Source organism: Populus nigra, chromosome 1, assembly GCF_951802175.1.
Source record: "Populus nigra chromosome 1, ddPopNigr1.1, whole genome shotgun sequence".
NCBI lineage: Eukaryota > Viridiplantae > Streptophyta > Magnoliopsida > Malpighiales > Salicaceae > Populus > Populus nigra.
In genome coordinates this window covers 35653295-35676293 of record NC_084852.1, presented here as the reverse complement: position 1 = coordinate 35676293, position 22999 = coordinate 35653295, and the positions used below count along the sequence as shown (strand labels likewise).

Sequence of the window (22999 nt, the reverse complement as noted above, 5' to 3'; positions counted from 1 at the left end):
GGGGGATACTTGCACATCTATACTGGTAGTTATATAAAGCATGCTTGAAGAAGGGAAGACAAATAGTCGAGTGTCTATTATTTCTCCAAGTATAATTATTTTAAATATTTCCCATTAAATAATTTACTTTATTTATGAATTAATTTCATTTTAAATATTAAGAACTTTAAATGTAAATTAATATAGCTTTGGTCGTGGGAGCATCTCTATATCGAATATCCAGAGAATTGGGGTAATAATATGTTCAGAGGCAACTATCTATAAGATTTAGGTAATAATAAAATTTAATAAATCTTAAACAACACATTATTTATATAAATTAAATGTAAAAAATATACTAATTTTATGACTTGTCATGTCAGATGGTGTGAGGCTAGACATTTCATTTTGAATCTAACTCATGTCCATATGTTTTACTCGGACGAGTTGGACATATAACAACCTCACTGTTACGGTTTTTAATAATGTATTTTTTTTAGGCATTAATTTTTTAGTTTTGACTTGTTTTATAATATATGTATTTCATGTCTTAATATGTTATATGGATGTCATATACAAAGAATTTGATATTACCAGTATCACTTGTATATCGCGAGGGTGATGATTTATGGTTGGCACTGGTCCGGCTACATTGCTTTGATATAATTACAATACATTACCCTAATAGGGAATGTGATAGTTTGGCCTATTTTAGTGCATCCTAGATTATGTTGATACATGTGATGAATTGAATAATATCATTCATCAGGGTAAGTGAGAAGGGAATTAATTGGTGATTCAATCATCGTACCTAAGTCTTTAGGATGCCAGGAGAGATCAACTATTTATAGTTGATGTTTGGTTGGCACACCTCCTGCTACATTGCCTTGACATAGTTATGATACATTGCCTTGATTGGGTAATGCAATAATTTATCCTCCATCCTAGATTATGTTGATACAGGTGATGAATTGAATACTATCATTCATTAGGGTAAGTGAGAAGGGAATTGGTTGGTGATTCATGCATTGTACCTATATCTTTAGGATACTAGAAGATATTGACTATTTATGGATCCAAAGACGATAATTGATTTAAATATCTATATGAGATGATGTTTGTCCATAATGTGCTAGTTTATTGTATCTATATGGTTGCATTTCTCGAGGCATCCATGAAATTCAATCATTACGATCTCAGATATCCGAGACATAATCAATTGGCATGCAATATTTTTATATACAATATTTAGTAAATGATGATTATATTTTTATAAATAATGAGTGCTAATTATTTTTTTTATTAATTAGATTCATTTCTTATTACGGGACACTCAGAGAGCAACATTCGTTATCCGTGAAGATGTTAATGAGATGGAACATGCCCTAAACAACAACCCATTAAATTTATATCGTGTTGGACTTAAGGAGGTTAAGGAGATTGATTATCTTGAAGGAGCCTTGACAGAATATTGATTGCTTATCGTGAACGACGACATACTATTAAGAAGATAGTTCTGTCCATGAGCGATCCAGGCTCACCTATAAATTAGAGTGATTTTGGTGTTGACCCTTACACTGGTGCTACAAGCTCATCCTCGAGTTGGATAAGTTAGGGTGGTCTAGGCCCGTCGACGAGCCTTCTAGGCCTATTGATGAGTTGGGTAATTTTTAGATGTAATTAGATTACGTGTTTTAATGTTTTTAAAATTATGAATTTAGTTTAAATTTGATAAAATTTTATGTTTTTTTTTTATTAAGTTTGATTATGAATTGTGAATTGTTATATTTATGATATGTGATATGTGTTAATTTTTTAATTGTGTTGGGGAGATGAATTGAGGTTTGTGTTGATGCATATGTTAAGTTATGTTGTTTTTTTTTTATTATGATAATGAGTTGAGAGTCTTGGGAAAAATACCCTCACCATTTATTTTAGAGAGTCATATAACTCGCACATGACATACGAGTTGTAGATGAGGCTTGTAACATGTGAGTTATAAATGAGGCTTGCGACTTACAAAATTATTTTATTTCCCTAAATATTTTCTAGAATGTGATATTTTGCCAATAAAAAAATTAATTGTGCTAATATTCAAAAACAAAAAAAAGAAAAAAACGTTTTTTTCCCTTCTTTCCAGATGGAGAAAACCTTGTAATTTGATGAAGATGACTTGAAATAAAAAATCTTTATGCATGCTCTTGGCCATTAAATGGAAGGGTCATGAGTCATGACTACACACACATATTACTAGCAACTCTAAAAGAATTGAGGTTAAGGTGCTGTTCATATAAATAGTACACTAATTTTTTAATTAATTTAATGAGTTATTGTTTTTCTACAACAACACTAAAAGAATTGGGGTTGAGGTACTACACATACAAGCATTATCTTAATATTTTATATTTTTAGTTCTTCAAATTTTTTTTTCAATTGCATCATTTTGTTGTTAATTTAATAAGTTGTGGTTTACAACAGTAATAGAAAAATTAAATTCAAAGAGAGATGACCAAAATATAAAACACAGGAAAATCATATGGCCAATTTAAAATTCACATGAAAAGTTCTTTTCACCCAAAAGTTTATTTTGATTATTTTTTAGTTATTGAGATTTTTCAGCTACATCCCTTTTGGTTAATTTAATAAGTTATGGTTTAAATTTGTGATGGAAAAATTAAATTCAAAGAGAAATGATCAAAATATAAAACATGGGGGAATCACATGGCCAATGTAAAATTCACATAAAAAGCTCTTTTGGTTCAAAAGTTTATTTTATTCATGGTTGATTCTTGTGTTTGATAGATGAGAGAGAAACTTGCTAAAAATGACAAATGAAAGAGAGTTTTTGATTAGCTATATTCTAACCACAAGAAAATGTGATTTTTGTGTTAATATGTTCCTCTTCTTAAGAGAAATTTGATGTGGATGATGTTTTTCCTATAAATATTTTGGGAAAGGTAGATCAAAATCAATTTGGTTTTTTCTTCAGTTGATTTTTACTTTTAAAAATGATTATTTTTATGTTATGAGATAAGTAACTGCTTGTTCGAGGTTTATATTATGTGTTTGAAAGTGTTTTCAAGTAAAATAGAAGGATAAAAATTGAGTTCTAAGTTTAAAAAACATAGACCTTTATAATTTTAGTCATTGGAATTAACTGAAAAATAGCTCAACTTATTTTTTTTTTTTAAAAAAACTACTTGTCATCCGTTCTTGAAGGAAAAGAAAAACATGGTGCAAGCATTGACTTTTTAATTAACTCGAAACACGTGAGCTTGACCCATCAGAGCATGACCTCACTTTTATTTTGATTATTAAAAGAAACTAATTAATACCCTTTCTTTTTTTTTTCTTTATATTAATTTTTTATTTAAATCTAAATTAATTCCCTCTCTCTGATTTTTATTTTTTAATTTTAGTTCATTTTTTAAAATATTACTTCATTTATATATATATATATATATATATATATATAATATTTCAAATAGATTATTATAATATATCTTCTTTTTTTGTATTTGATATAAATAAATTATATTTTCCTGATGTATTTATAAAAATAAAAATAATTTGTTCTTAATAAAAAATAACCTCTAAAATAAATAAATAGATAAATTAAAACACATAAATTAAAAAAAAATGTCGAGGTTGAATATTTACATACTTAGTTGTCTTTTGTTTTTTGAAGAAAGATTAACTTTTCATTTAAATATTTAATTAGCATAAAAGATTCTTTCACAACTTATCAATTCATATATTTTTATAATTTATTTCATTAAGTATACATAGTATTGTTTTAGTTTCTCAATTAAAACAATTATGATACAATAAAATACATCTATAGTATTAATATTTTTTTTATTTTACTATGTTAAAAATTAACTTGGAGTTCTAACTACCTCATAGCGTGTATTTTAAAGCTAGTGTGTGTGAGATATATGATTGAGGTAACTATAATTTAGTTTTTAAAGTTTTTCAAAATTAATTAATTTATCATATTAGCAATAATTAAATAGTTTCTTAATTGATGTTGAGCATCCTTCATATAGGTGTTTGAGAGTGTGGTAGTGGTTGTTTTTCAAAATACTTTTTGCTCGAAAATACATCAAAATAATATATTTTTAAAAAAGTTATTTTTGACATCAGCACATCTAAACAATAATAAAAAACATAAAAAATAATTATTTTAAACAAAAAATATTTATTTTTTAGAAAACACAGTTTCAACCGCTTACCCAAACACTCACTTAGTAGTTGTATGTTCTAAAAAATACTTTCTCATAGTCAAATTTCCTTGCGTTACCTAACTCTTTCAATAAAGAAAATATATTATTAATTCCTAAATCAATAGATCAATCCATTTTTTTTTGTTATTTTTGTTTCTATACACCATACAAAACCATAGTTCTTAAAATCACCTCAGTAATAGATTCGATCCAAGACCGAAGTCATGAGTTTTAACTGATTGATCGGGTTATCCGGATCAATTCTATTTTTTTATAAAACAAAACAATACTATTTTTGTTAAAACAATAAATAATCAACTAATTATTGAATTGGTTTCCTCAAATATGTTTTTGTATCGATTTTATACCAAACAACTTTTATTTATCAACTGGGTAATTATATTACAATTCCTATATACAAATGTTAAGTTTCATATAAAACAATTTCATTTATTACAAAATAATAGTACAATTTGGATAGAATTCATGATCAAATATGAATGGAAAGATTTAATTAAGAATTTCTTAAATCTTGTGGACAAATTTGATATAAAAAATAAAGATTTTAAGATATTTTTTCCTTATTTTCAATTTAATATAGTTCTTAATAATTAAAACATATATTTCATTTTTTAATTAAATTTAAGAATTTATTTGTTTTAAAAAAAATAAGATTTATTTTTTCTATAGAATTAGCATCCGAGATTCAAGTCTTCAATAATTCCATGCCTCCATCCCAATTCTAAGCCTCACAAAAAGAAAACAAATAGGGGGTAAAAATGAGGAGACCACAAGAAAAGAAGGCAAATAACCGAAAAACATGGAAATTCAACAAATCCCCACAAAAAAATCACACGGGAAATTGCAGTGCAAAAACTTGTCAAGCTCTTTTGCCAAAGTAATGGAATTAGATTGGCATTTCCATCCATTTCTTTTTCTCTTCATCATTTTTACCCTCCATTTTTCGTTAACATCTTCTGTTTCTGATTCTGAAGCTTTGCTTAGGCTTAAAAAATCATTTACTAACGCTGGTGCTCTTAGCTCTTGGATCTCAGGCTCTGTCCCTTGCAATAGACAAACTCACTGGAACGGACTTCTTTGTTTCGATGGCATTGTCACGGGTCTTCAGCTCGAAAACATGGGCTTATCAGGAACCATTGACGTTGATGCATTGGCTACTATACAGGGACTCAGGAGCCTAAGCTTTGATCGTAATTCTTTTACAGGTGCAATTCCTGAACTCAATCGTTTAGGCAATTTAAAGGCTATATACTTGAGAGGGAACCAGTTTTCTGGTGAGATTCCCTCGGATTTCTTCTCGAAGATGAAGTCTCTGAAGAAAGTTTGGCTCTCCGATAACAAGTTTACTGGAGGAATTCCACCATCACTGGCTGAGTTGCCTCGGCTTAGCGAATTACATCTCGAGAACAATCAGTTTAGTGGGACTATTCCATCTATTGATCAACCAACATTGATGTCATTTAATGTGTCAAACAATAGGCTGGAAGGGGAAATCCCACCGAATTTAGCAATATTCAATTATAGTTCCTTTGATGGAAATGATCATCTCTGTGGAGACAGATTTGGCAGAGGGTGTGAAAACACAATGCAGACATCATCAGAATCACCAACCGGTGTTGGTTTGGATGCTGATATGATGGTTAGCAAAGACAGAGGTCATAACAGCAATGATGTTACAAAGACAGTCGCGGGGGCCGTAACTCTGGCTGTGTTGCTTCTTTCTATAACAGCATTGATAATCTTTAGAATGAGGCGAAGGGACAAAGATTTTGATGTGATTGAAAATAGAAGTAATGGTAATGCAGCAGCAGCAGCAGCAGCACTTGATGTGCAAGTTTCGTTGTCGAATAGACCAAAGGGAGTGGATGCTACCAGAAAGATGGGATCAAGCCGTAAAGGGTCTAATAATGGAAGGGGTGGTGTAGGGGAATTAGTTATTGTGAACAACGAAAAAGGTGTATTTGGGTTGCCAGATTTGATGAAAGCTTCGGCAGAAGTGCTTGGAAATGGAGGAATGGGGTCTTTGTATAAGGCGCAGATGGCTAACGGTGCTATGGTGGTGGTCAAGAGAACGAGAGAAATGAATACATTGTCCAAAGATCAATTTGATGCAGAAATCAGAAAGCTAGGAAGACTGCATCATACTAATATTTTGACACCATTAGCTTTTCTTTATCGGCCGGATGAGAAGCTGTTGGTATATGAATACATGCCTAAAGGCAGTCTGCTTTATTTGTTGCATGGTAAGATACCATTTTCCAATGTCTTCTTTTACAAAGGTTCATCTCATGTTTGGTTTTTCTCAACATTCATGTATCTTGCTTAACATAATATTTCTTCAGGTGATCGAGGAACATCACATGCTGAACTCAATTGGTTTGTTCGTCTTAAGATTGTTCAAGGGATTGCCAAGGGATTGGGCTATCTTCATACAAAACTTGCTTCCTCTCCCTTGCTTCATGGCAATCTCAAATCAAGCAATGTCTTTCTTAGCAATGATAACGAGCCGTTGCTTTCAGAATTTGGACTTAGTCCCCTGATCAGCCCTCCAATGTTGGCTCAAGCATTGTTTGGGTATAAAGCCCCAGAAGCAGCGCAATATGGTGTATCACCTATGTGCGACGTGTACTGTCTAGGGATCATCGTACTTGAAATCCTTACAGGAAAATTTCCTTCTCAGTATCTCAACAACGCCAAGGGAGGGACTGATGTAGTCCAATGGGTGGAATCAGCAGTTTCCGATGGCAGAGAAACTGATTTGCTTGATCCTCAAATTGCAAGCTCAACAAATTCACTTGGTCAGATGAGGCAGCTCTTGGGTATTGGGGCTGCTTGTGTTAAAAGAAATCCTCAGCAACGGTTAGACATCACAGATGCTATTCAAATGATACAGGGCATAAAATTGGAAGACAGTAACCATGAGGGCAGGACAATGCAAGTTTTACCATCACTTCGAGATGGTTATGCAGATGCACCACAGACCAGCGTGTCTGATATTCAAGAAGTTGATGGGGAGAGCCCTTGGAGGAGACATGGATCAGGTAGCTTTATGGATGGAACTAAACACCTGAGTCGTGATCATTTTTCTTTTCCGGCTCCTATTTAGATACTCTTCAGCAATGACACATCAAATTCTACTTAAAGGAACTCTTCAAAAGAAGGGAAATTAGGTCCAATCCAACTTAGGACAGTGAGTTTCAGTAGCATCTGCAATGATGACTGGACAACATTTTCGAGGTTTCGGCACAACAAGAAAATGTGAATGTGGAGTTACAATGCACATGCACTAGACTTGTAACTTAATCACATAGTGTTAGAACCTTTTCCCTTTTCCTTACTTTATTTTTCTGGACAGAGAGTTTTTCTTTGAACTTTCAAACTTGCTGCTAGATTTTTGTGATCATGCTGTGCATTTTTCTTGTAGTGCTTCACTTCAAGAAACTAGTTTTAATAGCTTGTAGACCAAGCATGATCATTTCAGTTTCTAAGAATTCTGCAACATACAAGTTTCAATTACAAGCTCCTACTCTGTGCAACCTGTGCATCAGGATTAATTTTGCATCAGAAACATCACAGAAGCGGAAAGGGGAAGCTTTCATCACCTAAAATAGCTTAACATTTTGTTCAACTTCTATGTACACAATGAGGTGGAGCTTCCATTAAGTTAATGCTTCCAGACTTCTGCATTGACAAACACTAACAGAAAGCCTCTATGACTACTGCTCCAGCATATTAACCGATCTTAGTTTCCTTTGTAAATCTGAGTGTTCATTTCAGCTTCGACAAAACATTTCTCGAAGCTTATGCTCTCCCCTTTTCTTCTTGTTCCTTGGTAGATGGAGCTGAAGCAAGTGTCTTCACCTCGATGTTGCTGAAATGATTAACCAAATCAGCTGGCTCCTCAGATCAAGGTGAAGTCATATAAAAGCCAAAACATTGTTAATTTCTGAGGGAATTAAGCAATAAAGACCCCATCGGGACTCCCCAACCAGAAATATTTTTTTGTTAAATCATTGATTAAGGCCGAATTAATCATGCATTTTGAGATGCACCTCGAGAATCCCATTGAGACTCCCAAGTTACAACTCATATACAGATTAAAAACACATGTAGTCAACCCTTCTGTACCTCACAGATAGCTCACCACAGCTGGAGAAATCAGCAGCATGAACATTAAAAAATGATTCAAATTGATAGGGTTCTAATCTGGCACACAACAATAGCTAGCCCACCTTTTGCTCTGACAAAACAATGACGGCATGCAAAATCTCGTAGCTTTCCATGCCATAACATCACATCTTTACTTATCCACAGCCTCATGCATTACACATTGAGCCTGGACACCATGGTATAGGCAAATGCGATTTCAGGGGGGCCTGTGCTTGAGCTCCTGGAATTGGCTGGCCGGCAGCAGCAACTTTACCATGCCATACCAGATATAATTAGCAAAACCAAGACCTCGAGTTTCTCCTTTTTTTTAAGTGACCCTGCAGCAGTGCCACTCGTGCACCAAATTATTTAGTAATAATTAATAATCATTTATTAACGTCGTTGATTAATAATAATTTATTAGCAAGCACTTGAAACCATATTTGCAGAATCAGAAAATTCATTAAAAAAGAGAGAGAGAGAGAGAATGTACTGTTATTACTGCCTGTCATCTGCACTTAGTTCTATACATCTTCTATTGTTTTGATTTAATTTGTTTTATTTAAATCATAAACGTAAGTGCGAGCATGAATGCACGTGAATGTCGGCCTATTTTGGCAGTAGATTAATTGACTTAATTAATTCTTTATCATTTAATTTCATAAATTAATTATTCTAAGTCTGTTCTGTGGCTGAAAGCATATGCTAATTATTTGCCTTTCATAGTACTTGAGCGAGTAAGCCAGGGCCAGCACAGTAAGCTCTTGTTTCTCTGCAAAACAGCTGTGCTCACAATTTCTCATTCATGTTTATTTGGTTTTTGTCTTTTATGATATGATTATTGATTAGCCAATTAATCACAATAATATCATATAAAAAACTAAAAGATAACGGACGGTTGCATTGCAGTTATGAACAGTGCTCAAAACGAAGTCTTATTTGAGTTATTTTGGCTTAAAATGCTGTATTTTTTTAAGTGATGTTTTTGAAATTTTGAATTTGGTTTGGCAATTTTGATGCAAAGTTATTAAATCTATATATGTTTATGACTCAGCTTAAAGCCTGAGTCACCTATTATTTCTAGTAAATTTTAAACAATATTGATATAATTAATTTTTAAAATCAATTTAGATTTTAACTAGATTATGCTCGTTTGATCAAAACAACTCTCACATAAACTTTTTTAAATTTAGTGTAGGTTGATCAAGTTATGAATTAATTCATCAAGCCGAGCAAGATTTAATAACACTAGTTTTAGATTTTAATGATATGTTCATTTGTATTAAAATGAGGTTAGAAAAAGGAGAGATAATCTGATTTTCTTTTAGTTTTCAAAGTTGATTAAAACATGCTTTGAGGTTTAAAAATATTTTTTTTTTTTTTGATGTTGTTAGGATGATTCTAAAATGTTATAGGTAAAAATGGTATACAAATTGAGATTTAAAATCACCCCTCTGTTTATCAAAAGTTGCATACAATAATATGTTTTTTAAGATCTAAACAATGTGTTATTCAATTTTTTTTTTAATGTTTGGGTTCCATACGAGTTGCCCAAGCACTCGAGCTTGTTGCCTCGGGCCCCGGGCACACAAGCTCGTTACCCAACTTGATCGAATTTTTTTTATATATTTATATTTTTTTTATGCATGTATATTTTTTTATTGTTTATTATTTTATTAAAATACTTTCCTCTCATAATTAATGATTATTTCATGAGTTTTTTTTATAAATTCATTAATTAAATTAAACGCCTATCTTCTTTCTATTATTGAAAATTTTAAAATAAATAATTAATTGAAGGTTTATTTTTATTGGTCAAAATCAAATATATTATATAAATCATATGATATATTTAAACTCGAAAACAAAATATATACATGATGTTGAATACATAATAAATTAAAAAAATATTCACAATTAATATGAATTGATTTTAATCTCATTTACTTAAATTTATTTAGTAATTAAAATATTTAGATAAATCTTATAGACTAAAGATGAATCTAAAATTGTAGTAGTGATGGTGGTTCAAAGTATTTTTAGTTTATAAATATATTAAAATAAAATTTTTTATTTTTTTAAAATTATTTTAATGTTATTACATTAAAAAAATTAAAAACATAAAAAAATATTTTAAACAAAAAATTTAAATTTTAAAAATAATAATTTACATCACCTCTCCAGAGATACCCTATCCATAATGAGCACGCCGGCATTGCAGAGTACAGTTCCCAATCAATGTGTTGCCGAGGAGAAATAAATGAGGGCCCGTCTAGGCTATTATGAGATTGAGATCATGGAATTCGCACCCAAAACTGACTGATGATGTCCAAGGAGCCCACTCGAATCATTTCGTGTGGGCATGGGCTTTGACTTCCCATTTAACTTTCTAGACATGTCATATATAAAGTAGTAGAAATTACTTTTTAAAAAAGTATATTTAAAAAAAAAATTATTTATGATATTATCATTAAAAAAAATTAATTAATTTCTACTACTGTTATAAGTCACGCCTAACCAGCTAAGTAAATCACTTCTTTCATAATAGAATTTTAGAATTATTTTGTTTAAATTTGAATTATTTTGTTTAAATTTGTAAATATGATAGAGTTTATTTTTTAAATATCTTTTGATTGGAAATATATTTAAATAATATTTTTTTAAAAAAATTATTTTTTCACATTAACACATCAAAACGATCTAAAAATATAAAAAATAATAATTTAAAACTAAAATTAATATAATTTTTTTAAAAAATACTGGTAAACCGCAATATCAAACACCACATTCTTATAAAATATCCTAAAATAAAAAATTATATAATAAAATATTGAGACTGTTATTTTTTAATCTTGGAGGATTTTTGCTACTCCGACGGAGGAAATGTATCGAACTCAACTTTGAATGAATAGATATGATTATTTTTAATTATTTGAGTTTAAATCTTAAAATTAATAGTCAAGGAAATTTATTCTCTTGAACATGCTAGATTGATTGATATAGGAATGAGTTATTAAAATTCTCGAGGAGGAAAACTCAATTTCTATTAATAATTACATAGTCGCTTTTTTATTTTATTTTTCTAAAATCACCATTATATAAAATTATTAAAGAGAAAAATTACTCACCCGGAACAAAAACTAGAAATTATGTATAGCAGCACTAGCAATAGTGTGGCTAAAATGATTTTACTAGAAAAAATAAATAAAATCATAATTCACGGGACTCCATGATGTATCAATATTTTATAAGTATTTGTATAATTACGAGGTGGATATTATTTTTTAAAATGTTTTTTTATTTAAAAATATTTTTAAATATTTTTTTATTTTAAAAATTAGTATATTAAATTGATCTAAAAAATAAAAATTTAAAATAAAAAAATAAAAAATATTTTGACTATCTGGTTGAGATCTTGTAATTTAAAAAGAAAGAGAGAGAGAGATTGACCAGACTGGGCGAGATTGCCGGTATATTCTAAAAGAGATTCCAGCATGCCAGGATGAATAGAGAAGGTTTTTTAAAGAAAGAATTATACTAAGTAGGCTATATTTGTTTCCTAGAAAGTCGTTTACGGGAAACCATTTTCCAAACTTTCCTGTATTTGCTTACCATTAGAAAAGTTGGTCAACGGAAAACATTTTCCAGTCAAAGAAAAATTTGACTTAGTTTCTAGAAAAATGTTTTTCCTTTTGGCTGTGTTTGTTTTTCGGAAAGTGGTTTCCGGGAAAACACTTTCCAAACTTTCATGTGTGACTTGGTTTTCATGAAAGTATTTTTTTGAAAAATTTAGGCGGAAAACACTTTTTAGAAGTTGTGAAAAATTTAGAAATGTTATTATTTGCTGATTATATCAAATTTGATCCTCAAACTTTTGATTGCTATATATATTTTGTTTTGAATATTTTTTTTTAATTTCATCTCTTAAAATTTAATTTTTATATTAACTTTGGTCCTTATTTTTATAATTGCTATTTGTTTTTTTCTTATCATTTTTTTATTGAAAATTTTTATCTATCAAATTTGATCCTCATTCTTTTGATTGTTACTTATTTTATTTGAAATAATTTATGAAATGTTAATTATTATTATTTTAATTTCTTCATCTTTTGATTTTTTTATTTTTTATTTGATCTCTATTATTTTGATTATTATTTATTTTATCTGAGGTAATTTATGAAATTATATTTTTTTTCAATTTCATTCCCATTCAACCTTTTAATTTGTAAGATTTGTTCCTCATTATTTTAATAATCTTGAAAAAAATAAAACATTAATAAGTTATTTTCCAGCTCATTTTCTATAACATAATCAAATATTGGAAAGTATTTTTTAATTTATTTTTTATTATACTATTAAATATTAAAAAATAATTTTTAAAATTTACTTTTTAAAATAATTATTTTCCAGCAAATAAATAGATAAACGGTCGAAGTTAGATTTTCTTTTCTTTTCTTTTAATTCAACACTCAATCAAACGTTTCGGTTTCAGACAAAAATCCCCACAGTTGCCCTTACTTAAACTAGTCCTCACCACTCCCAAAGGCCAAAACTATACTCTACTCCACACATACACATACACATACACGCTAACACTTAACACCAATAACCATCCGTCTATAATCTACAGTTCCTCCTGCAAATATACCCCCACCACCATCTCTTTTTCAAGATTCCAAAGCCAATTCCTCCTCCTTTCAAGATTTTAGGTTAAAAAGAAAGCATTTTTCTGCTATATACAAAAGCGAAAACCCGGAAAAAGAAAAGAAAAGAAAAGAGAACACATTTCTTTTAACTTCGTATAATTTTTGAGATAAATATAATACCCTTTGCCTTTTCAAGATTAAAATTTTGGTTCTTGGTTTCTTGTAGCTAGTCAATCATGGAACCACCAGAAAATTACAGCAGAAGTACTTCTTTTGCAGAGCCTTTTGAAGATGCCCAGAAGATAATTCTGAGGTGGGACTCAACAGCATCAGAAGAAGCAAGAGAAAGAATGATCTTTGGTGGAGATCGTCAAGAAGTGGATCTATACTTACAAGCTGTTGATGAAATCCAAAAGTCTATGTCATCGACTTCAATATCACCTCCTTCATCCCATCATCATGATCAAGATAGTAATAGTAACAAAGTCAACTCTGCTATACAGATCGCCATGGCTAGACTTGAAGATGAGTTCCGCAATATCCTTATTAACCATACAAGCCCTGTTGAAGTGGACTCTCTTTTCATTCCTGATCATGCTCCTGCTCCTGCTTCTTCTTTGAACCACAATACTAGTTCGGTAGGAAGCAGCAATGAATTTGACCAGGAGGAAGTTGGTGGTGGTGGTGGTGGTGATCATGTTGATGCTTTAGATCCTATACAGCGTGCAGATTCGAGTAATAGTAGTGCTAGTTATCGATCTACGAGTAGTATTCGTGAGATCGATCTGATTCCTCAAGAAGCTGTAGCAGACCTTCAGTCCATTGCTAAACGGATGATCTCTGCAGGGTACTTGAGGGAGTGTATTCAGGTTTATGGGAGTGTGAGGAAATCAGCTGTGGATGCGAGTTTTCGGAGACTTGGGATTGAGAAGTTGAGTATTGGGGATATTCAGAGACTAGAATGGGAGGCTTTGGAGACCAAGATCAGGAGGTGGATTAGGGCGGCCAAGGTTTGTGTTAGGATATTGTTTGCTAGTGAGAAGAAGCTTTGTGAGGAGATTTTTTATGGGATTGGTACTGCTATCGACGATGCTTGTTTTATGGAGACTGTCAAGGGTCCAGCTATTCAATTGTTTAATTTTGCTGAGGCAATTAGTATTAGCAGGAGATCTCCTGAGAAAATGTTCAAGATTTTGGACTTACACGATGCTTTGATGGACTTGTTGCCTGATATTGAGGTTGTTTTTGAATCAAAATCTGCTGATTCCATTCGAGTCCAGGCTGCTGAGATTTTGTCAAGATTGGCTGAGGCTGCTAGGGGGATTTTATCTGAGTTTGAGAGTGCTGTTTTGCGTGAGCCGTCGAGGGTTCCGGTGCCTGGAGGGACAATTCATCCATTGACAAGGTATGTGATGAATTACATCAGTTTGATTTCGGATTATAAGCAGACCTTGATTGAGCTTATTATGTCAAAACCATCAACTGGGTCAAGATATTCGGGTGATCCAACTACACCTGATATGGAATTTGCTGAACTAGAGGGGAAAACCCCTTTAGCCCTTCATTTGATTTGGATTATTGTGATTTTGCAATTCAATTTGGAGGGCAAGTCCAAGCACTACAAGGATGCATCGTTGGCCCATCTGTTTATAATGAACAATGTTCACTATATTGTTCAGAAGATTAAAGGGTCACCAGAATTGAGAGAAATGATTGGAGATGATTACTTGAGAAAGCTAACAGGAAAATTCAGGCAGGCGGCAACTAGTTACCAGAGAGCAACCTGGGTGAGTGTTTTGTATTGCTTGAGGGATGAGGGGTTACATGTAAGTGGGAGTTTCTCTTCTGGTGTCTCAAAGAGTGCTTTGAGAGAGAGGTTTAAGACCTTCAATGCTATGTTTGAGGAGGTTCACAGGACTCAAGCAACATGGTTGATTCCGGATTCTCAGCTTCGGGAGGAGCTTCGAATTTCTATATCTGAGAAGTTGATCCCAGCTTATAGGTCATTTCTTGGACGGTTCAGGAGTCACATAGAGAGTGGAAAGCATCCGGAAAATTATATCAAGTATTCAGTGGAGGATTTAGAGAGTGCTGTCTTGGATTTCTTCGAGGGTTATCCTGTATCTCAGCACCTGAGGAGGAGATCTCAGTGAAGGAATGGATAAGTTTTGCCGATTTAGAAACTAGGACACATTCTTTGAATTTTTTGTGAAGTGTTTGGGTGATATGGTGCTGGTTAATAGGGGGCTGCCCTGTGCACTCTAGTTCTTTTATGTATCATCAGTTAATTTTCCGTGGATCAGAACAAGTAGAGTTCTTTGGGAAGATTTGGTGTAGCTCTCTCTTGAATAGCCAGGTCTCTCAACCTGAATGCTTCCACACTGTAAGCATGTTGTTTGTTTGGGCACCACATTCTAGATTTTGTTCCACTTGTTCATAGGGGAATTGTTGTATGTGTGATTTTCTTACTATATATTATATGAAGAATCAGTTTGCTTTTCCTAGCATTAAAATTCTCCCGGACTAATCTATTTGTGGCCCGAGTTAAATGCATTTGGAAATGAAACTGAATAAGCTTTGATGATACGGGAAAGGTAGTAAAGGTTGGTTTAAATATGTGTAGGTAGTTGGTGTTTTTTCCATTGATCAAAGGAAATATGAATGTTAGTTATTGAAAATGACAACTGAAGTCACTAAACGTGCATTTATTGAGGATGAATCTGCATAAGGTTTCTTTTCTAACTCCTATTGAAAATCTACAGAAATGACGCATGGCTATGGTGCTTGTGACTATCACTCAACTAAGCTGTTGCATTAGAACTTTTACAATTAGATAGCGCAGCTAATTCTTGCCCACTGAAACCAATTTTGTCACTTGATGATTGTCCCTTTGTTTAATTTCTGTTTACCATTGATTTCATGAAGGTTGATGCCAGATACATTTCAAGGTTGAGATCCGTCATTTGTCACTTGATGATTGTCCCTTTGTTTAATTTCTGTTTACCATTGATTTCATGAAGGTTGATGCCAGATACATTTCAAGGTTGAGATCCGTCACAGACAGAAAGTCCTGCAAGATATGACAAAAACCTGGACCTTTTTGTGCTTGAATAAATTTGGAAGCTTTTCATGTCATCTTTTTTCTTTAGCAACGTAATCTCCAGCTGGCATTAGTGTAACTTTGACAATTTGTGGATTCAACTTTCGATTTGGTTTGGATACATAAAGAATTCCTACTAGATACGTTTTTCTAATTCATTCGAACTCGGCTAATAGTTTTGTCTCTGCTTGTTTTGCTTGAATTTAGTGACCCAGTACATCAGATATACAGTGTGTTTTTTACACTTTTAGATTGCTGGATGTTTCATGGTAACTGATTTCAAATTGAAGCTCATAGCAGCTTGCAAATGAGGTTTACCACCAAGGCTAGACTATCTCCTTTTGGAAAGAGGCTTGGCTACCCGTTTTTTGAATGGTTTCCATTAGTTTTATCATGTTTGCAAAGAAACTCATCACCCTTCAATCTGGGACAAATCCATCATCAACGCAGATTGATGGCTTCTTGTTTGATAATGAAATGAACTGGAAACTGAATTCTCCTAATTGTCATTGTCTTTACTCTTTACCTCCCTTCATTAGATCACCAAAAGTGTAGGGAACAGGTCTTATCTGGTGCCGTTATTTGTATGAATCTAGACCCAAACTAAACTAGCAGGGCTATTATTGCCTTTGTTCAGTAATCAGTACCCGTGTCCTCTAGGGTAGTGGACTACAGGCCAACTCTTTCTTTAAGCAGGCAGAATAGTCGAACCATCTGGGGTGTCCCTATGATGTTGTGCTGTAAATTTGAAGCATAGATGAATTAACAATGAGTGATTTAGACCAGAACAGTCTTGAATTGAAGTGACAGAGACTCGGTTGTATCACAACAGGTTTTTTTTTTGTTTTTTTTCCTAAAATAGAATTGAATGGAGAGACGATATTTGTAGTTAATGAAACTATTTTGGAACTGAAATTATGTCTTGTTACAATTATAAAAAGAAATAGTTTTCCATTTTATGCAAAGATGGAAAAGTTTTTGCCTGTAAATGCTGTTATGGGAGCATTTCTTCTTGTTCCATTAGCTGATAATCAAAAGAGATCGGAAAGTTCTGGTAGAGAAGTTTTTGTCATTCTCTCTCTTCTAAGAATGCCGAATTCTTCTTCTTGTTCATGTCCTCTCTTAATGCTAATAGATTTACTTACATCTACGAAAGAGACAGAAAAAACATAAGACATTTCCGAAAATAGTCAAATGAAACTAATCACAAGAGGATATTTGCGACAACCGAATAGCTAAAAGTTAGAAAATTAAGGCAAGTCGAAGGGGAGAATCAATCAACTGCTAAAATAGTAGAGATTATAAAGCAACATGCAAGCAAGTCAACAGTCATTTTCTTTCTGGTCTAAATTTGCATCAGCCAAATCCCCCACTCTAGCAACATCCTTTGGATGCTTACTAGCTAAGAAATTTGTCGGTCAAATCCACTTCTTCAAGCATTTGTAGGGGACCCAAAACAAATTAAGCAGAAATTTTCCCTTGGCATTCTTATTAACAAGTGACAACTCCGACATGGTCCTTTAAGTAAAAATACAGAAGTTCTCATAGCACTTTTTTTCATATAGTTACCATTCCCCGCATGCGTAAAACATGGCTAGAGAACTACAATCCAATAAGGTATCAAAACTTAACAAAAATATGCTCCATCGTTTCCTCTATAACCAATAATGCACATTCAAGGATTACTGTAACAAGTACATAGAAATCTTATCTAAAAAAACGTACATAGAAATACCACGAGCAAAAATGATAAACAAGAGCTGAAGAAAAAGCCATCCTATTGCAATCCCAAAGTAGACTTTTGCCTTGTATAATTTTGCTCCTGCAATAATTCTCGATGCATATCTAGGGAGTGATAGATACAACAATAACAGATGGTTACACCTGCTTTAGAGCGATGATTGCACACCTGCTTTAGAGCTTCGTAATTGAGATTTGCATTACTCTCTCTTATCTTCTTCCGAATCACTATTTGATGCTTCATTGCTGGCTTGCACTGGTCTAGGTTCCAGTGCACTTCGAACATCCTTAGAAGGTATTGTGGATGGTTTAATGAGTGTTAAAGTACCATCATCCCTATCGAACTCATCACTTGCATCATCTGAGTAAGCGTATCTGTCAAGAAATCAAGAAATGATCAAGGAGAAGACAGTAACAAAATTAAGGTAAAGTTGATGCCCCAACCCAAGAAGATGATCTTTCTTTCAAGAAATCAAGAAACGATCAAGAAGACAGTAACAAAATTAAGGGAGTGCTTAATAACTGAAAGACAGAACAAGATGAATAAAAGTGCACAAGCATGTTGGATGGGTATTCTGTTTACATCTTTAGGTGAAAATAATGGTACGACAGTATTAAGCTATGTATTTATAAAGTTAATATCTTTAGTGCCGATCCAAGCAAACTGCAAATTCATCATTAAGTTCCTGTTGTCCCTAAAATGGTGACAGTTCATAAAGTTGATTGAAAGCACTTTTCACACCCTGTAGTCGCTTAACCACATCTTACTTAAGGTGTGTTCCCAAAAATTTTGATTTTTTTTTTTGCTTAAAATGAATTTTTTTTTTAATGTTTTTAGATCATTTTGATATGCTGATATTAAAAATAATTTTTAAAAAATAAAAAAACTTCATTTTGATGCATTTTTAAGTAAAAAGCACTTTGAACCACCACCACTACCACAATCCCAAACAAGCCCTTACACACCAGGTTAATATGTAAGCGAAGCACCAACCTCTTATAGACCATTGCTGGGGCCTATTAAACATTGACAGTTCTTGGAGGTTGAAAGAGATTTAACAATGACATTATGGTATAAAAAGAGGAAGGTCTAGCAAACAAACTATGCCTTACCGCATTGAGTTCTGAGAGGGAGCCCAAAGAGCACAGATGACACATAGGAGAGAGAAGGAAAGGACTCGCCAGAAAGCTGGGATGACCCACGCGTTCTGCCAGCGCTCATTGTAAACATCATTTGCTTTGAAATACAGCTGCAAGTAGAAAACTACAGAATTTAGTGACGATGGAATTCCATGAATGAAGTTGGATCAGTAAAACATTGCACAAACAGTTCTCTTTTTTTCATCAGTTTTGATAAAAGTACCAATTTGTACAATACAGTTAATTTGAAACTGTCTGTCTTATTCACAATTTAAGCCATCCCATCCTAGATTTTATCTGTTATAACCTGTCCCAGAGCTTTGTAAAACTCAAATACCTTACAAAATCATTTAAGTCAGAGTGCAAGAAACATAGTTTTATATTTAATAAGAAATTGCTATTTTATATATATAAGAAAGAAATTGGAATTTTCTTTTAGTTCTATTCCAAATTCTGTAGTCCTAGAAGCTAAGCAATTAGCTTACAGTAAAACATTGCAAGTGGTTAGAAAAACATCCGTGAATTATTTATGCTTTTACAGTAAATTTTTGTTAAATCATTGTCCAGTGATGAGGAAACTTAATGCTAATATAGTCCGAAATTATTGTATATTACCTCATAGCATATCCAACCCACTGACACAATAACTGCTACAGCAAGAGCATTAGTGAATTTCCGGTATATATCCAGCTTGACCATCATCCTTTTAGCCTGTGACATCAAATGAGGAAGGAAATGTTTTTATTCAAGTTCACTTCTATTGCATTTGAACACGTACAAATGTAGTATCAGAAACTCTGATGTAATGCATGTTACGCGATTGATAATCCAGATACTCTGCTTCTGATTGATTTTATAGATTACCAAATCATCTGATACAAAGGGTATCAAGAGTAGTTCTAATCAACATGTAAAACAATTAACTAACACCATATGAAGTCCATAAGTTAAAAGAATGGAATTCTATGTTTTCTGCATCAAATAGTAGCTTTAATAGTCATGCGTAAAATAGTAATCCATCCTATCCAGTATCCAGTATCCATTACAAGCTAAGAAGGAAAAAAAAGGCATTGCTGTGAATAAACATTATTCAGAATGTCAAACCAAGTACCTGAAGCTTATTTAAAGTCGCAGAAAGAGACTTAAATATCCAAATAATGATGAAAGCATCCAACATTGACACAGGAAGCACCAAAAAAAGTCTGGCCCTCCCAGAAAGGTCACTGACAGTGCCAACATTTTCTACCAATTCAAGCACTTCAGATGCCACAAAAAAGGTCACTCCAACCAGTATCACCTTTGATGTGAGACCACCTAAGGTAGGTCTCACAACACCATAGCCCATTGAAACCATCAGAATGACAAGGCGTGCTACTGTAAGTTTAATAGTACCAAAAGTAACTGCCCATAAAGTGATACCAGTTGGCCTAATTCCAGTCTCGTTGAATTCAGCGTAGTCAAAATACCAGAAAGCCATCTCAAACATGCCCAGCGTTATCACCAATGTTATGCAATTTTGCAATGGAAAAACTTCTCGCCAGAATCTTGCATACTGAGAGAACCAGAATAATCCAAGTATAACAAAAGCAAGGGACATGAACCCATAAAATCTCATTAAAGGTGCCATTCTACCAGGTAAATAGCCACTGGGATTTTTCCATATAGTTTTCCCCTCTACAACTACCTCTTTAAGATTAGGATCACAATGCATGAAATACAAATTATACATCCCAGTACCGGATATCTGTATTGATTTTGATGGGAATGTCGCAACTAGCTCGTCTACGTTGAATGAAACACCAAAGACTTGAGGCCAGCTGGGATCTTTTGTTGAAGGACGATGAATGATTTCTCCTTCTGAACACACACCCAACTTTGCAAGATCAGCTGTGCAGCAGACAGCTCTTTGACCACCATAGGCTGAACCACCAACTAACTCTCGATCCTCTACCTCAAAAACAATAGCTTGTACCAACCCCGAACTAAAGTTAGAAAATTCCCGAGTTCTCCGGAATGTAATCTTTTCAAAACTGGTGACAAATGACCACATAAAATTAGTCATTGGGAATAAATGATACTGAGAATATAAAGCACGATGCTGTATTTGATACATTATATCAACCCAGGCTATACATTTAAAGTTGTATGATAATGAGACAAATTTTGATGATGAATTCCAAAACTAACATAGAAATACAAGGTCATGAACAAGCCCTAATTCAACCAGGTACCAGATGCCCAGGTTAGGAATTTAAACTACTAAGCTCAAAAAGTAGCAAACCCATTTTAACCCTTTGCGACCCTGTGTGTAATAGAATCTCAATATTTAGCTTCGGAGGATAATTCTCTATGCTATGTTAGAATTGATAAAGTTTACAATCTGTTCTCACTATATGCTTACATGATTTAAGACCACATTGAACCCTAATTCATCTTGAAAACCAATTAGTTCTTGTGAAGTGCATTATCTACTCCAATTCTAAAACTTGACCCACAATGGCGTACATTTAGTAGATTACCGATGACAGAAATAAACTTTGGCATCTTCTCAGCAAAAACCTATCTTTGTTCTCATTTCTACATCACATGTGTAAGCATAACTATTCATAACTCCAAGAAGCAAGAGACTTATCATAATTACACTTAACACACACTTAGATATACAAGGTAAGCATGCTGATTGTGGAGAAATGAATAAGAATTACCGTATATAAGAGTCCCCATTAGCAGGAAGGACACTATTCTCATTGTGATTTCCAGAGTAAATCCCCTCACTGCCACCATGAACAACAAAGGCATTACCTTTGCCCACAAATCTCTCTCCTTTATATTCATGAACTGAACCTTCAACAATCAAGTTCATAAACAACCAAACACACAACAATATTGATCTATGAACCCTAAACATTCTTCCAGATAAAGACAGAAAATGGGATTGCGAGTGTGTCTTGGTGTTTCTGGATCTGCGAGTTTAGATCTTGCTGGTTAGTTGCTAAAAAAGACAAGGTGTTGATGTAGTAAAGTGAAGTGTAGACTTTTAACAGTGAGAGATGATACTTGCTTTGATTAGTAACTCTTGGGATTGGAGAAATGATACTCTATTAGTATTACACATGTACCAGTTCTTTGATTATTGCTAATAAATAATGAGAGTCTTGGAGCCATCGGATGTTTAGGCTCCTGGTGGTTGAGATTATGTGGATGGTTGTGATCTTGTTTGGCACCATTCGTTCTGTATATATTGTTGTATGGGAAAGAGACAAGGTGTCGGTTTCTGGCTTTATGTTACCGTCTTTTTCTTGAGGAAAACGAATAGAAGTGATGGAAATCTTTTTCAGACAAATGGTTTGAGGCAACATATGTTTCCTAACATTCGATTATGTATATATATTGGTACGCTGTCAGACGCCATTGATTCATGTGAAGAGATCTTTCAGTCCATGCAATGCAAAGGAATCTGGGCACCACACAAGTCGTCGTAAGTTGAGTGAGTTTTCCTTTGCCAATAGATCTTTCATGGAAGGTTGTTGTTACCACTACCACCCTACTTTTGGATCAGCGAAAAAGGCTTTCCATCATTTACTTTTGAATATCTTCTTGTTTCGGTGTGATTATTTTTGAATGCTTAAGTTAGTTCCTTGCTCTTTTCAGTTTTTGATCTCGTGGTGGTTGTAATTTTCACTACAGTGGAGTACCTAGGATGACAGCATATTTTTCATACTTTTTCGTAGCGACTTTACAATATCAAAAGAAAAATATAAAAAATTACAATTTTCAATCTTCAAAAATCTATAAATATAATAATGAAAAATAAAAAAAAATTTAATGAGTTAACCCATAACCCAAGTGACTCAAGTCTTAGAACAAGTCAAGATTCAAAAGAAATTTAAAGAGAATTGATCCATTGTGAATTGATAAAAAAATACGAGTTGACTCATGATCTAATTAACCCGTGACAACTCTAGTTAAGATTGGGTAAGAAATCACTCACTATTTTA

The 22999-nt window shown here is 33.0% G+C and overlaps 3 protein-coding genes across 4 annotated transcripts; 2 read left to right on the top strand and 1 right to left on the bottom strand.

Annotated features, from left to right (window-relative positions):
• The first annotated feature begins 5106 nt into the window (after positions 1-5106).
• On the top strand, positions 5107-7626 carry LOC133681593 (pollen receptor-like kinase 3). The gene is made up of 2 exons (XM_062104682.1): positions 5107-6469; positions 6569-7626. Exons 1-2 carry the CDS (start codon positions 5107-5109, stop codon positions 7330-7332), a joined length of 2127 nt encoding a protein of 708 aa, XP_061960666.1. The 3' UTR covers positions 7333-7626.
• A 5275-nt stretch (positions 7627-12901) lies between these two features.
• Positions 12902-16294, top strand: LOC133672816 (exocyst complex component EXO70A1-like). Of its 2 annotated transcripts, none has more exons than XM_062093353.1 (2): positions 12902-15404; positions 16042-16294. In XM_062093353.1, the coding sequence occupies exon 1, from the start codon at positions 13258-13260 to the stop codon at positions 15172-15174; it is 1917 nt and encodes a 638-aa protein (XP_061949337.1). In that variant the 5' UTR covers positions 12902-13257; the 3' UTR covers positions 15175-15404; positions 16042-16294. The 2 variants fall into 2 exon arrangements, with proteins under 2 accessions (XP_061949337.1, XP_061949345.1); XM_062093361.1 differs by having other exon boundaries at positions 15947-16294.
• A 1288-nt stretch (positions 16295-17582) lies between these two features.
• Positions 17583-22337, bottom strand: LOC133677991 (uncharacterized). The gene is made up of 6 exons (XM_062100139.1): positions 22059-22337; positions 21707-21964; positions 20113-21031; positions 19617-19712; positions 18975-19111; positions 17583-18236 (listed from the first exon to the last, which is right to left on the bottom strand). Exons 2-6 carry the CDS (start codon positions 21907-21909, stop codon positions 18062-18064), a joined length of 1530 nt encoding a protein of 509 aa, XP_061956123.1. The 5' UTR covers positions 21910-21964; positions 22059-22337; the 3' UTR covers positions 17583-18061.
• Between the last annotated feature and the right edge of the window lie 662 nt (positions 22338-22999).